Here is a 17,411-nt window from a genome sequence, read left to right as displayed (position 1 = left end):
CTTTAAAACCAATGGTTATCGTTAGACAGACCAATAACCACTCAAAAGGATAGAGGGTGGTGATGATGTCAGAACTGAGGAAATAGCTAGCCAATGTTGGGTCTTTGTAACGGCTCATAATTCAAAAGCACCCCTCTTGACATGCCCATGAAAAGCACATTTACAGACACCCATTCTCATCACCTTATCTACCTGGATGGCCGAGTCACCTAATCATTACCCATAGTTCCTTGAGGCAGTCCCACTGACTGCAGGTATGAAGCCATGACTATCACTGTGATTAACAATGGGACCATTAGTGATGAATTCCGCTAATACATTAGATCAGAAACTAATGAAGAGATACAATTACACAGGGACATATTAATGACACCAGGTGAAGGGAACAAACCAAGAGTGGGTCGAGGGAGAGGAAAAGAGGGGAAATGAGAAGGGTTAAAGAGTAGACGGCACACTATGTCCCATAAAAGTAGTGCACAATTAGGAGAATAGGGTGCCAAAGGGTACCCAGATAATATCCGCTCAAGACTACACGGAGAGAACGGTGTACAGTGATGGGAGGAAACACTGTGTTGTTGGATACTGACATCTAGTGGCAGAGATTGGTATGGTCACTGTTGTTGGATACTGACATCTAGTGGCAGAGATTGGTATGGTCACTGTTGTTGGATACTGACATCTAGTGGCAGAGATTGGTATGGTCACTGTTGTTGGATACTGACATCTAGTGGCAGAGATTGGTATGGTCAGTGTCATGTGGTTCAAGTGGAAGGCTACCATGTCGTTTCAGGTTCTTTCAAAACATTTCAAGCCTGATGAAAAACAGCCATTGTTAGAGCAGTAGGATGTTGGACATGCAGGCTTTTGTTCAGACCTGATGAATCTATTGAAGACCTTTTGACACATTTTAAATGAATCTATTTGAGACCTTTTAACACGTTTACAGTGTCTGTGTTAACGCTGAGCTGAAAACGGAAGGCTGTGAGCACTGAACGGTTTGACTTCTCAACTTCTCACCCCTTGCTATGAAACTCCATGACATTATGTTTTGAACCACACACTCAGTTCTGCTTTTTCTGACTCAGAAATCATCGCAGCACTATTCTGTTGTGAACTGATGCCCATAGGCGGAATCTTAAGAGGTTGTCAGACACGCAGTGCTGGAGTTGGCTCATCTGAGAAAGACAGAAATATAATACAGAGACATGAAGATATATATATATATATAGAAGCTCGATAAATATATAAATGTATTCTTTAAACATTTATAAATGTCCATTTTACATCAGCAGTTGTCACAAAAAGGCTTTATAGATACCCAAGCAACAACAAGAAATTCGTTCTAAGTGGCTAGTAGAGTTGGAACCGAGGCATGAACCTAGAGGCAGACTCTGAGGGGCGGCCAGTCCTCTTCTGGGTGAACACTATACAAGTAATTGACCGTTTTGGGCCACAAATTGATATTTTTGTTCAGAAGAACAATGAGTCAATATATACAGGTGGGCAGTGTCCAGAATCTTTAGGCAGAATCCAGATCAGCTGCACAACTAGATAGAGAATGACAGGGATGACCAGATGGACAAGGACGAACAGATGGACAAGGACAAGGATGACAAGATGGACAAGGACAGGGACGACCAGGTGGATAAGGACAGGGATGACCAGGTGGATAAGGACAGGGATGACCTGGTGGACAAGGACAGGGACGACCAGAAGGACAAGGACGACCAGGTGGACAAGGACAGGGACGACCAGGTGGATAAGGACAGGGATGACCAGGAAGATAAGGACAGGGATGACCTGGTGGACAAGGACAGGGACGACCAGAAGGACAAGGACGACCAGGTGGACAAGGACAGGGACGACCAAATGGATAAGGACAAGGACGACCAGGTGGACAAGGACAGGGACGACCTGGCGAACAAAGAAAGGGAGGGACAACCAGGTGGACAAGGACAGGGACGACCTGGTGGACAAGGACAGGGGCGACCAGATGGACAAAGAAAGGGAGGGACCAACCAGGTGGACAAGGACAGGGACGACCTGGTGGACAAGGACAGGGATGACCAGATGGACAAGGACAGGGATGACCAGATGGACAAGGACAGGGACGACCTGGTGGACAAGGACAGGGACGACCTGGTGGACAAGGACAGGGATGACCAGATGGACAAGGACAGGGACGACCAGATGGACAAGGACAGGGACGGGGTGTGGGTGGGCGGGGCGTGGGTGGGCGGGGTGGAAACGGAAGACAGAAGAGAGAGGAGAGGAAGAATGAAAAAAAGAGAAGTAAAATAAAGATTAAATACCATAATGGTCTTTCAGCTTCGCTTCCTTTCGTCACGTATAATGAGGGAACATTAACTCTGTTCCTGCCTGTCTATAGACTGTGACCAGTGACATTCACTGTCTGTCTGTAGCGAACACTTTCCCAGAGCAGCGGGCCATTATGTGGTCCTCTAGGAGCAGATGCCTTTACCCAGAGTGTTCAGACAGACAGAGAGAGAGGTGGGATTGAGAGAGAAGATGGGGGAGAGGCACAGGTCGCTTAACACTGGTGTCATGATAATGGACAGTGTTCATTACTGAAATCGACCAACTGATTCCTAATGATGCTGTCTTCATGACCAAGGCTTTAATAGCCCCTCTGGGTAGGCCTTCTACATTCCCTAAGAGTTCTGGAGCTTCCTGATCAAGAGCAGTGCCTTCGGGAAACTGGTTCAATCTGTGTGAGGCTTTGAGCGTAGTCCACAGGTAGTATCGGAACAAAATGGCTCACGGATCCACAATATCTAGTGGCACAGTCCGTGTCTGGGACTTATAAGCAGCTGACCTGTGACCTGAGATCAACTAAATTTACTGTTGGTCAAATAATTTGTTTTATTTAGCGCGTCCTATGGCACTCTCGCCTATATTATTCAAAATGTCAACGGATAATGGATACACAGTAAAAAAAAGAACATAATAATAAATAATAAAAAAGTATAGTATATAATAAAAAAGAAGCCAACTGGAAAGGCAAGAGGAACGTGGCATACAAACCCCACATTCTATTTCCCCTTGTCATTATGCACGCCTAACCTTGGTGACCGTCTTAAAGAAATGTGATAATTATTTCTGACCAGCAGATGTCACTATTGTGCACTGTTTAATATCTTAGAGGTTTTAACTGTTTTTCCATGCAAAGTTCAATGGATTCAAAAAGCTTTGGTTGCCACTACTTGTAAGAATTGATGAATGGCAGTGGGCAGCGGGCAGCCGTAAACCCTTTCTGGGGACTGTACAATGTGTTGAAGACACAGACACAAACCAGAGGATTTGAGGACAGAGGAGGTGAGGAAGACACTGGTGTCTTCTTACTGATCACAGTGACTTTGTCCTGTGACTGCGGGAGACCCTGTATTTGCCTGTATTGGAAGCTCTTGTAAATGCTGTCATCCAGGCACCTGTTGGCTCTGTAGGCAAACTGCCGTGAGTTAAGGGAGGGGTCCGAGATGGTTTTGAGATGGGACAGGACTAGGTGCAAAAAGGTTTCATGATTACTGGTAAGTGCTACAGTCTACTGTAGACTACAGGTCTACTGACATTACCAATATGCCTGAACACTGTTTGAGTGTGCCTTAAGGAAGTTAGCTAAACAAAACGCTTCTGTTCAAGTCAATTTAGTTTGTTTTAAAGACGGTTGAACGAGTGTTGAAACAAATTCAGAGACTAACCGAATATTTAGGCTTAGTTGAAGTGAAACTTTTAGTTGTGTTATTTCCTTTCTGTATTTTTATTTATATCTATGGCTTGTCCAGCTCTGACCACTGAGAGGTTTTGAATATTTATAGATTTATAGAGTTCTACAGCCTCCATCCACCCCACCTCTCTCAGAACTGGGCTTTGTGTTATCTGACTCATTCTCGGTTCCTCTTTTGAAAATCATTAAAGGATGGGATGTGTAAGTTAATGTTCATGATTAAACCTGTGGGTTAATCCTCAGAGACCCATGCTAGTGAGGGTTGGAATTGCCCTGCTGTTAATAAGTCAAACTGTGAGTAAAATGTCATTATTATTCGGGATGTTCTGTTCCCAATTCTGTTTCATCTTGCTTGTCTTCTGTGACATCCTGTATGCACTGTCTTTGTTTGGATTGCTTAACCAATGTGTAGCAAAATTACATTTATTTTCCCGCTATTCTGTGTTTCCTCTACTTCTTGCTGGTATCAAATTCAAAATGGGCAATATTTTTCCAAAAACAATTACATTTCCCTGTTTCAACATTTGATATGTTGTCTTTGTACTACTGTCTATTCAATATTGGGATAAATGATTTGCACATAATTGCATTCAGTTTTTATTTACATTTACGCAGCGTCCCAACTGTCTTGGAAACAAGGCTGTACTTTCAGTCTCAGGGATCATATTTAGCCAATGAACACATCATCAATACCCCACAACACCCACAACACACAGTAAAATAGAACAGGGTTCCCCAGCCTGGTCAATGCCTCATAGAATGGGTAGTCTGTTCACTAGGGCAGCTGTGCCAGGCACCTTCCCCTCGCCCACTACAGGGACCTTGGAAACGACATCCCCTATTCCTCCACCCTCCGCTCCTCCACCCTCCGCTCCTCCGCCCTCCCCTCCTCCGCCCTCCCCTCCTGCACCCTCCGCTCCTCCCTTTCTCCCATTCTCTTGGGTACGGCTTCCCTTTCCAAAGGCTCCTGGAGTAGGACCAGAGAAGGGTGGCCGACAAGGTCAAACCGGAACCCAGGCAGACGAGGCCAAGCCCAGCTCCAATCCCAGCCAATACAGCCCCCCCCCCCCCGTTGAAGCCTGGGCGTCTATAAATAACAGGTCCCCCTCCCCTATGGATTGAATCCTGGTGAGGGTGGAGTACCCCACTGACAGGCTGACCAGCCCGGAGGTCACCAGCATGACACCAAGAGTGACAGAGACTTGAGAGGGAGGGAGGGAAAAACAGATGAAAGAGTAGGTGGGGGTATAGAGGATGGAGGTAGATTGAGAGGAATTGAATAAAAGCAGGGCAGACTGAGTGATAAGGTGTAGACTCAGAGCCATAGGTCAAGCCGAACAATTAACACAAAAAGAGCCACCTTTTGATTGAGGTGAATTGATCAACGAGGACGCATTCTGAGATCTTAAGCACACCCAATGCATGTATGTTATGCATTTTGGGACTGATAACATACATCATTAAACCGGTAGTACACATGTAGCCCCTTTTGGTAGAAAAAGGCTTTCATAACAACTGTGTTGTGACAAATAAACAAACAGTAATGGACACCGTATTATGTAAATATCTACTTTTCCAGTGTCCTGAGCTCCATGTCAGGCGCAATCTCCTGGTCTGGACGTCCCGGTGTCCCTCAGTCTCTCTCTCCGTCCCGCACCCCAAACTGCAGACAGGAAACACTTATTTGGGTTGTAACATTTAAAATGTTCAGAATGGAATAGAACAGAGTGAAAAAGGAAAAGAGTCGAACACACCACCACAGAGCAGAATTGAAACATTTTATTGACAAGAAATGCGTTAAAACACGTTAATCTCTAAAACTAGTTAGTTCAGAATCAGCTACAGGTCGGCTGACTCGATTTTCTTCTCATACAATCCCACAGCGTCATAATGCATTTCCCTGTTGAAGCCGAGCGTCCATTGACTTCAATGGGGCTGCTTAGAACAGTTTTTTTCAGTGCTCCGAAAGTTGATGGTGATTGGATAAATGCTGCGATTATGTCCCGCCCATGGACGGTCAGTGTCTCTGGGGGTGAATGAGGAGTGGGCTGGCCCGGACTCTGGGCTTCTGCGTGATGATTGGAGGATCTGACGATCTGTCGAACTGCATCTCCTTTTGACTGACAGCGGTCTGTACTATAAGAAGTCACTGAAGCTATTTCACACTCAGTCCCATCGCGGATTTCAGAAATGTATTCGAAAGACAAACTGCTGTAATATTTCTTGATATTTGTTTGGCGAAATAGCTAGCCGATTTACATCATACATTTCACACAATTATAGGCTACACCACAATCCTTGTTTCAGTTTTACAAAGTTAAATTATTTTTTTTTAGATAGTTCATTCATTCATTCATATACAGTAGTAGGCTAGGCTAGCGTCGTACGCGGGTGAAACTGGTGTTACGCTGCTATATTATTGTGCTGGGGGATATGAGGAATGCACTTTCAAATTTTTCTCAGTCTCCTCCAGTTTTAAATTTTAGGAGGAGATGAGGTCCTGGTCCACACCTGCGGAGTACCTAGTTTGGGGGGCTCGTTGCTGTCCCTGTCCTTGTCCACCTGGTCATACATTTGACATAGTCTAGAATCAAATAGACTCTGGATTTAGCCCAGAGAAATGTATTTATTATTCTAATTGGACTCTTAATAGCTCACCCGGCACAGCCAGAAGAGGACTGGTCACCCCTCTGAGCCTGGGTCCTCTCTAGGTTTCTTCCTAAAATTCTGCCTTCTTAGGGAGTTTTTCCTAGCCACTGAAATCCAACACTACTGTTGTTTGCTCCTTGGGGTTTAAGGCCGGGTGTCTCTGTAAAGCACTTTGTGACAACTGCTGTTGTAAAAAGGGCTTTATAAATACATTTGATTGATTGATTGAACTGCGCACGATGGCAGACAGTGCTAATATTGTCGACCTGATTTTAGCGAAGCCATTATTAAACAGAGTAAAATTATATTTGTAAAAAATAATAATAATAAAACATTAAATGTTATTGTCTGGGGTCCAAAAGACCCCAAAGACCCCGAGTGTCACTACAAATGAAGACCATCAGAGGGTTATAATGTAGGCCGAAAATGAGCTTCCCCTCTTTGAAAGACCAGCAGCCGCCACTGGTCCAGGCACTCCTCTTTGAGTCATGACTATGAACAGCTCCTAAACCACACCCCTGCATGCCATTTGTCTTATCCACCTTATTCTCGGGGTGGCTACTGTAGAAATGATTATGGGTGCAACTTCCCGGTGAGATAGCGGAAAGAGCCGTTTCCTAGTAACGCTAATGTTAGCCCCAGCCAGAGTGATAGAGAAAGACAGAGTTTCTTTCTAAAGAAATTTCAACTATAATTTAACTAACACTGGGTTTTGTTTTAACATCAAAATATTCAATTTAAACGTAATAACCTCAAACTACATCTAATCCGAATAATATTTTTGTAAAACTTTTCAGGTGACTTCTAGTAGCCTATAATTACTGATTTGTTTTTAAAGAGACATCGTGAGACAAACGAAGATGACTGTTGAAAAGACCATCAGATTAGGCTATGTACTATCACCAAAAATCAGTAAAAAAATATATAATTAGCATATTTAAGTTACTAACGCTGGCGCGTCCCCATAGCAAGTGAATTGAAACAAACCTTCGTTCAGCCTCTTCAACCTGAATGAAACAAAAAATTCCATAGCCTCAAAAAAGCACCAAAACAGGTCTCCTCTTTTATTTTACTACTGTAACCTCATTTCACAACGAAACTGAAAAATAACAACTGGCATAGGAAGTAAACATCTGGTCCTATATGGTATTAATTGCGCTTTTTATTTTTTTAAGATTCCCTGGTAGTTTAAGTAAAGTTATAAGAATCTTGCAACCATTAATTTCTGGCCACTGTACTATGCAAAGCATGAATTTTGTCTTGGAACTCACGTGAAAGACAAAAGATCACATACAGTAAAAGACAGTAGCTTGAGTGTTCACTGGAAAGTGCATATTGGGAAGTTATAGTGGTGAGGCTTGGTATGTTACACAATTATTTAAGATAATACAAATCAAATTTGGACTCCGATAGACCTAATTGGTTTGAATAATGACTATAATAACATTTTAAGTAACTACCTACATTTCTTTTAGTGCAGCCGGTTTCCTCAAATGCTCTGATTAATGACATTTACAGTGTAGATCCAACATAACCTTTCAGGTGGTTATGTTGATGAGGAAGTCAAAATGTGAAGTCGAAGACAAAAGTTTCATATCCATTTTCTTCTGCAAATGAGTCTGGAAGCAGAAACACTCAATAGCAGTGACTCTTCTAGAAGTCTTCTAATGACTGTAAGTAGAAAAATTATATTCTGTATATGTTTTTACAGTTACTATTTTCCCATAAGTCATGTTTTACCACTAATTTTTGTCACATAACTACACAGTGTTCTGGATCACGCTTTTTGTAATAATGATAGTTAAATAAAATAATTTATTTTGAAGAAAAACCAGAATTTTTTTTCCCCTTATTCTGAGATTTGTACTAATTTGGAAATGTTCATGGAAGAGTTTAACATTCTATGCAGATATGCTTCAAAACACATTACATTGACATGAATTGTTTTTTCAGTACATTTCTTAAATCTATTAGACATAAATAAACAATTAATCCACATTTTCTTTATTTCTGAACCTAAAGAGAAAGGCAGTTAACAGTTTGTCCTACAGGCAACAGTGATGGTTATTTTATTATTATTATTTTTTAAATGCTTTTATATCTTCTCCTTTTCTTTTATTAATTTCATTTCATTGTTATATCAATCATATTTTTTTTTACAGTTTAATTTTTCCTTTAAAACACTTATATTAACCAATATTGACATACGGTTGAAGCCCATTCAGATGAGAATATGAAACTGTGACATTGGGAGGCAAAAAGGTGAATGTACCTCAAAAATACATTCTAAAAGTATGTACATTACAGGCCACAAGGTTGGCAATATATTACTTACAGTCCAGTGAGTCCAAATTAAAAAACTAGCGTTTGTGATCATTTACCCTGTGTAGTTTCCATTCATAGAATAGCTGGGAAGGCATGTAGGAGTATACGGGGAAAGTACCATAAGCCTCTCAATTGGACCAACCAAATGAGTAGCATACACAAATATAGATTGAAAAAAACATGCAATAGTGCATGCTGGGAAATGTGATAATGAGTGGCATGGTTTAAGTGGATTACAGTTGGAATATGCGTGAGCTTCAGTCCCCTATATCAAGGTAAAATAATAATTAGTATAATAATTAACAAATAACCCTGGTCTGGTGTTTATGTAGGGCCACTTTAAACCCAGAATTTCAACACTGGACAATTTGCAGTGTATATAGTGGTGGGCATAAATACATGTTTCTGTTTCTTTCCATAGATCTGAATTATAAATTGAAGGAAACTGGTTTGAAAGGGGAACCTCAACATCTGCACCAAAAATGGGAAGTGGGACTTCCTCTGCCATGTTTTTGTGCTTCCTGCACTTCTTCTGGATTATTGTCAATCCAGCAAGGGCATACTCCATGAAACATTGCATATCTATTAAGATGAATTTAAACTGCCGACAAAGGAATCTCCAAACTATACCCAGCGATATTCCACCAGTAATTAAATCTTTAGACGTTTCCATGAATAACATTTCAAAAATCAAGAAGTCTGATTTTAAAAACATATCTGTAATTAATTGTATGAACTTGTCCAGCAATACGATCTCTAACGTTGAAGACGGAGCTTTTCTACATCTTGTGGCTCTGCATGGGCTAGATCTAGGCCATAACAAACTCACCACCATCTCAGAACACATGTTTCAGGGACTGGCCAACATGACACGACTACAGTTGCATAATAATCTAATTTCGTTCATTGCATGTTCATCTTTCCAGAACCTCTCTGGTTTACAAATAGTGAACTTAACCAACAACAAATTACATCACCTAAGTAATGTTCAACCCCTTGTACATTTGCCAAATTTGCGTGAGTTGTACATTAGTAACAATAACCTCCACTATTTTGAATCTAGGGAACTATCAAACGGGTCCATTGGGCTGAAGGTTCTGGATGTATCCACGAATCCTTTGGAAAGGTTCAGCATCACAGCAAATGTTCTTCCTAACCTTCAGAATTTAAACCTCTCTTACTGTGGCCAAAATGGAAGCATGGAATGGGATGTGGCAGACACTGTTTTCCTCAGTAAAATTTCCACACTAGACTTGAGTGGTGTCCAGATGTCTGTAGACAATATGAGTATGGTGCTCCAAAATTTCACAAACACACACTCTTCATTAGCATCTCTGGCACTTTCAAATTTATGGAGAAAATCAACTGAGAAAGTTGGCATCATCGCCAATATTGCCTGCCACATACCTACTCTGAGCGTACTTCGACTGGGCAATGATTGCATCAGTGTTGTTTCTGAGAAATTGCTGCAGTCCTGCTCTCGAACAAAAAAGCTTGATTTATCAGATAATATTATTAGTGATCTGTCTGAGTCCTCTTTCAGATCTCTAAAGGGGCTGAAATATATAAGACTGGACAACAACAGTCTTTCATCTGTGCCAAATGCCACAAGAAATCTCTCCACTCTAAAAATCTTGGATCTGAGCTTAAATAGCATTGATAATCTAAACTGCTTGGATTTTGCTAATCTTACAGGACTCCTAAAACTTTTCCTTTACAGCAATAAAATACAAAAACTTGACAGCTGTGTCTTCCAGGATTTGAAGTCTTTAAAGATGCTCAGTCTAGGAGGAAATTCAATCCTGACCTTGAATGGTGCTTTCACAAATTGTTTGCAAAATCTAGAGAGCCTTGATCTGCGTCAAAATAAGCTTAGCTCTATCAAGCAGGAAGACTTTAAACAATTAAAATCATTAAAAAGTCTTATTTTATTTGACAATCAAATTTCCCATATGGACAATGGAGCTTTTGACGGATTGTTCAACCTTGAAACCCTTAAACTGAGTTCAAATAAGATAAATGCTAAAGCAGTCAAAGATACAGTCTTCAGAGAACTATCACACTTAAGATACCTCTCAATTAGCTCTAACCGGATAGAATATGAACACGATAGTGAGCTACGTCTTCCGCCATTCGTGAACTTGTCATCGCTCAGATATCTGGCCATTTTCAGCCAGAATCCACAAGGAATGTTTAACATACCATCGAACTTTCTTGAAGGTTTACAATCTTTAGAAACAATCAGGGCAGGAAATCTAAATATTAAGTTATTGCACCCTAACACATTCAGATACACTCCAGAGTTGAAATACCTTGACATCAGCGACAATAAATTCACCTCACTCACTGCAGAGCTGTTTCACCCAATCCCAAAACTCATGGTCATTTATTTATCAAAATGTCAACTTGAATCTTTAGATTTCCTGATAAATGCCAATTTATTTCAAGTCAATTACTTGCAGATAAGCTATAACCAATTGACAGCTCTTAATGAAACATTGCTGAATTCCCTTCCTTCTCTGACATACATGGACATGAGAAATAACTCGTTCAGTTGTAACTGTAGCAATCTTTGGTTCATGCGGTGGATAACAAACAACAGCCAAACCCAAGTTGTGGACGCACATCAATATCTCTGTAAATATCCATTCAGTCAAAAAGGTACTTTACTGTTGGACTTTGACACCCACTCCTGCTCAGTAGACACCGGCTTATTCTACTTCATTTCCACCACTTCTCTGGTCCTTCTCACACTGCTGGGATCCTTAATCTACCGCCTCCTGAGATGGCAGCTCATCTATTCCTACCACCTATTCCTGGCTTATCTCTACGACAACAAGCAGAAGAACAGGCGTGCAGCTTATCAGTATGATGCCTTTGTGTCCTACAACACCCACGATGAGCCCTGGGTCCTGAGGGATCTTCTGCCGGAGCTGGAGGTGCGGCAGGGCTGGAGGTTGTGTCTGCACCACCGGGACTTCCAGCCAGGCAAACCCATCATGGAAAACATCACAGACGCCATCTACGGGAGCCACAAGACCATCTGTGTGATCAGCCGCCATTACCTGGAGAGTGAGTGGTGCTCCCGGGAGATCCAGGTGGCCAGGTGGGTCGGAAACAACATGCGCAATGAGTTCTGTTGGCGTCGTGTAAATGTGAAGTTATGCCTGCCTCACCCAGAACCGAGCAGACGCTTGGTTCTCCGTCTTTCCGTTCTCGAGATCTGTTGAGAACGTTGGCCAACTCCTGAGCTTGGATTTTGGCAGTGCAGAATTATAGCAGTTTTCATTCATTTGATGGGAAACCATCCCTCAATGGCTGATGGCAATGCCTGACGCCGTTGCCTGTTGTATAGCAGAGCCATAAATTAGCTAGATGCTCACTGTTTAATGTCAACCTTATGGGGATAAAGACGTTGTACCATCCTTTCTTTAGCTTCCGTCTGTTCGACGAGCAGAAGGATGTGCTGATCCTGGTGTTCCTGGAGGAGATTCCGGACCAACAGCTGTCTCCTTACCACCGCATGCGGAGGCTTCTGAAGAAACGCACCTACCTGAGCTGGCCTAGAGCTGGGGAGCACACTGGTGTTTTTTGGCAGAAATTACAGTTGGCTCTGGAGACCAGGAACTCCTCTGATGAGGAAAACCCCCTCCTGACTGGGGTGGAGAGGCTATAAGACTGTAAGAGAGGCTGTAAAGACATTCTCAGTTACAAAAGTGACTTGGGTGGAGAAATGGTTAACTGCAATACTCAGTGACCGAATAACTACTTTTTTTTACCTATGTGAATCTCAAATCGCATACTACATACTATGTAATACAAATACGTACTTCGAGGATGATGGTGATATACGCTGTGTTTCGTATATAGTAATCTAGTATGCCAGTATTAGGTCTGATTGGGATATACCTTGTCAGAAAATTGTATCTCAACATTAGATACTGTTGTCACGCATTACCATCACACAAAGTTTGAATATTTAGCTAGACACAATTAAGCATTGTGTTGGACTGACTAACGTTTCTTATGATGTCTACTTGCAGCACAAATAGAATCTATGAACTGTATCGCTTTGGCACTAGCCATTTTAATAGCTTATAAGCCAGTAATACTAGTATCTTACTACTTGGAATAGTCAAAAGAATTGAGCAATTGCTAGCAAGACTGAAGACGAACTTTACATCACCAAAGCGATTTAATTTTATGGCACAACGTTTTTCTTTCATACATGAATGACATTCAGTGCCAGCTCTAGCTTTTTGGGGGCCTTCAGCAACATTTTATTTGGGGCACCCACTCCTCTATCGGTCGAGTACTCCCTAGCAATCTGAGGCCCCCTAGCTGTCGGAGACCCTAAGGGATTGCTTATGTCGCTTTTGCCTGGAGCCAGCCCTGATGACATTGATGCAACTATTAATAATATTAACTATTAATATAGGTGACGATAACCGACTTGTTCGTTAAGTGAAAAGATGATTGAATCGTGGAAACCCCTCCCCTTTTACTGCACAAGGGGTTGTGGTCTATATTACCCCAAAAAGCATGCAGGTACGGATGCATACTTCGAAAATCCACCAGAAATAGTCGACCGTCCGGGAAATTTTGCCATACGATTTTCAGCGTACTACAGTATGAGACATACTAATCTTCTCGCACAATAATCTGGCATACTATATAGTATGTTAGAATGCGATTTGAGATTGAGCCCTAGTCAGCTTCAGAAGTTGATCCGGCAACCTTTCAGTTACTGATCCGATGCTTTAATCGCTAGACCACACGCTGCCTTCCATGTAATGTTCATGACTTATTAAGCTTTGACATTTTCAAATCGTTGTCAATTATGGTTCAATGTGATTAGCCAATGTTAGCTAGCCTGCAAACAAATTAATAGCAAAAACGCCTAGGATGAATATAACTGAACTAACCACCTAGTTTACTACATTAAATTCAAATGTTGATGCAATTGTAGCCAGTGTTTCATTCTTAGAGATGGCTCTTATTTCAGCTACACCCTGTACATACCTGTCGTATATGATGAAAAGGTTCTTGTTCCCAGAAACAATTCCAGGGTCTAGAGGGGCAGGGCTACCACTAGAGGGCATACCATCTCCAGAAATACAATGTATCCCAGTTTAGCCCTTCTGTCCAAGTTCAATGACTGTAGATCATGCTTTTTTTTATGCTGTGGGACGGTTGTCTGTGGCGGATGTTTAAGAACAAGTTCTGAGTGTCCTGAAGGCCTTCTTCATCCCGCCCACACAACACAAGCTGATGATGTAACACCAGAGCGCATAGCAACACAACGCCAGCACAGGCCAAACTGTGGTTCACTCAGGGGGAACATTAAAGGGGCAATCTGCAGTTTAAACAATAGCAAAGCAACAACCCATCTCTCTTCTGATCGTGTTTTGGATCTTTATATGGCCCCTGTCTGGATCCCTGTATGTCTATGTTTAAACTTAACTATTGAGGCTAAGTTGTCACTAACTATGCCTATTCCAACTGCACATTGCCACCATAACTTTGCCAATTCAAACTGCTCATTGCCACATTAACTACACCGATCAGCCATAACATTATGACCACCTGCCTAATATTGTGTAGGTCCCCCTTTTGCCACCAAAACAGTCCTGACCCATCGAGTCATGGACTCCACTAGACCTCTGGAGGTGTGCTGTGGTCTCTGGCACCAAGATGTTAACAGTAGATCCTTTAAGTCCTGTAAGTTACATGGGGGGGCCTCCATGGATCAGACCTGTTTGTCCAGCACATCCCACAGATGCTCGATTGGATTGAGATCTGGGGAATTTGGGGGCCAAGTCAACACTTTGAACTTGTGTTCTTCAAACCATTCCTGAATAATTTTTGCTTTGTGGCAGGGCACATTATCCTGCTGAAAGAGGTCAATTCCATCAGGGAATACCTTTGCCATGAAAGGGTGCACATGGTCTGCAACAATGCTTAGGTAGGTGGTACGTGTCAGAGTAACATCCACATGAATGGCAGGACCCAAGGTTTCAAGCCGAACATTGCCCAAAGCATCACATTGCCCCTGCCGGCTTGTGTCCTTCCCATAGTGCATCTTGGTGCTATGTGTTCTCCAGGTAAGCAATGCACACGGCCATCCACGTGATGTAAAAGAAAACATGATTCATCAGACCAGGCCACCTTCTTCCATTGCTCCGTGGTCCAGTTCGGATGCTCACATGCCCATTGTAGGCACTTTCGAGACGGGTCAGCATGGGCCCCCTGACAGGTCTGCGGCTACGCAGCCCCGTACACAACAAACTCCGATGCACTGTGTTCTGACACCTTTCTATCAGTACCAGCATTCACTTTTTCAGAAATTTGAGCGAAATTTGAGATTGGACCACACGGGGCAGCCTTCACTCCCCACGTGCTTAAACCCCATTGTAAGCCTTGTCCGCCCATGACCCTGTCACCGGTTCACCAATTTTCCTTCCTTGGACCACTTTTGATACAGTGGGTATGGAAAAGAATCCCCCCCCTTTAAAAATAATCCCATTTTGTTGCTTTGCAGCCTGAAATGAAGACAGACAGACAGTTTGTTTCATTCAGCTGTATTTACTCAGTACAACTTATAACATCCAAGTGAAAGCTATAGCACCAACATGTCAGATTTTTTTTTTTTAAACAATCCCTGAGTCGGAAAAAGGATCACCCCTTTTGCTTTAATTACAGCCTTTAGTCTGTTGGGATATGTCTCTACTAACTTTGCACATCTAGACATTGCAATATTTGACCACTCTTCTTTGCAGAACTGTTCAAGTTCAGTTAAATTTGATGGTGACCATTTGTGGACGGTTGTCTTCAAGTCATTCCACAGACTTTCAATGGGGTTTAAGTCTGGGCTCTGACTAGGCCATGCAAGGACATTCACCTTTTTCTCCTTCAACCACTGTGTGGTCAGTTTTGCTGTGTGCTTTGGGTCATTGTCATGTTGGAAGGTAAATCTTCTTCCCATTGACAGATTTTCCTCAAGAATTTGACAGTATTTTGCCCCATTCATTGTTCCTTCTATCCTGACAAGGGCTCCAGTCCCTGCTGCAGAGAAACAATCCCATAACATGATATTACATGATATATATTGGTGTTATTTGGATGGTGAGCTGTATTGGATTTTCACCAGACATATCGTTTGGCGTTGAGGCCATAACATTACATTTTTGTCTCATCTGACCATAACACCTTTTTCCACGTGGCCTTAGAATCTCCAAGGTGGGTTTTGGCAAAGCTCAGTCGTGACTGCATGTGGCCTTTCTTGAGGAGTGGCTTTTTTCTTGCAACCCTCCCATACAAGCCACATTTGTGGAGAATTTGTGATATTGTTGTCACATGCACACAATGACCACTCTTTGTCATGAATTTCTGCAACTGCTTCAGAGTTGCTGTTGGCCTCTTGGTAGTGTCTCTGACCAGTTTCCTCCTGGCTCTTTCATCCAGTTTGGAGCAAAGTCCTGACCCAGGGAGGGTCTGTGTTGTACCAAATATCTTCCACTTCTTCACTGTGCTTCAAGGCACTAATAAATTGAATTTTTTTTGTATCCATCTCCTGACTTGTGCCTGTCCACAACTTTATCCCGGAGATCTTTTGACAATGCCTTGCCACCCATAGTTGATTGTTTTCTTCAGTTGCACTACCAAGGACTGAAATGCTTCAGGAAAAGCTTGTTTCATGCTGAGCTAATCAAAATGACCACAGCTGATCACAGTTGAAAGTCAATTGGCTTTGTGTGCTATTGAGAAGGTGATTAACTACACCTGGTTGGGTATACAAGTCATTTTAGGAGGGGGGTGATTCTTTTTCCAACTCAGTGATTCTGTTTTTTAATTTGTATTTTTTTTTTTCTGACAAGTTGGTATTATATCTTTCACTTGGATGTTATAAGTTGTAAATACAGCTGAATAAAACAAAAATTGTTTTTGTCCTTTTTCATTTCAGGCTGCAAAGCCACAATATGTGATTATTTTAAAGGGGGGTGATTATTTTCTATACCCACTGTAGGTACTGACCACTGCAGACTGGGAACACTCCACAAGGGCTGCAGCTTTGGAGATGTTCTGACCCAGTCGTCTAGCCATCACATATTTGGCCCTTGTCATTGTCGCTCAGATCCTTTACGCTTGCACACTTTTCCTGCTTCTAACACATCAACTTTGAGAACAGAATGTTCACTTGCTGCCTAATATATCCCACCCACTGACAGGTGCCAAGATAACAAGAGTATCACTGTTACTCACTTCACCTGTCAGTGGTCAGTATGTTATGGCTGATCTGTGTGTGTTCAATTCTTAACAGGATTAGTCAGGTGACAGTAGGATTTAGAGGATCATGCTTAGATTCCCTGACCTCTAGGTTTGAAGATTCTTCCACGACATATGGTTTGAAGTGTATCAGGAACATTGTAATATGCTGTAAATACCACTGATAATTATTGACCAGTGGTAGTTGATTCCTGGACTTCTCACTCAAGTGGTTTGGCAAATGTCGACATTGGAGAAGTGCCTGACTAATGTCCTCAACCAGGAGGTCCTCACATCCATCACAGGCAGTGTAGAAACAGTATTGGTACTATTTATTTTATTGTACGATAGTATGTAAACTGTAATTTTGTTTGAGGGAAGAGATAAACACGAAAATGTAAGTCTGCCAAACAAAATGTTTAGTTTC

The 17,411-nt window shown here is 42.1% G+C and overlaps 1 protein-coding gene across 2 annotated transcripts; it reads left to right on the top strand.

Moving 5' to 3' along the window:
- Positions 1-3,251: 3,251 nt before the first annotated feature.
- On the top strand, positions 3,252-14,336 carry LOC105012345 (toll-like receptor 13). Of its 2 annotated transcripts, XM_010873121.4 has the most exons (4): positions 3,252-3,548; positions 3,989-4,039; positions 9,141-11,825; positions 12,155-14,336. In XM_010873121.4, exons 3-4 carry the CDS (start codon positions 9,202-9,204, stop codon positions 12,393-12,395), a joined length of 2,865 nt encoding a protein of 954 aa, XP_010871423.2. In that variant the 5' UTR covers positions 3,252-3,548; positions 3,989-4,039; positions 9,141-9,201; the 3' UTR covers positions 12,396-14,336. The 2 variants fall into 2 exon arrangements, with proteins under 2 accessions (XP_010871423.2, XP_010871422.2); XM_010873120.3 differs by lacking the exons at positions 3,252-3,548; positions 3,989-4,039 and adding an exon at positions 7,516-8,067.
- The last annotated feature ends 3,075 nt before the right edge of the window (positions 14,337-17,411 follow it).

The sequence above is a fragment of the Esox lucius genome, chromosome 10 (assembly GCF_011004845.1).
Source record: "Esox lucius isolate fEsoLuc1 chromosome 10, fEsoLuc1.pri, whole genome shotgun sequence".
In the NCBI taxonomy this organism is placed as follows: Eukaryota; Metazoa; Chordata; class Actinopteri; order Esociformes; family Esocidae; genus Esox; species Esox lucius.
This window is presented reverse-complemented; position numbering and strand designations above follow the sequence as displayed.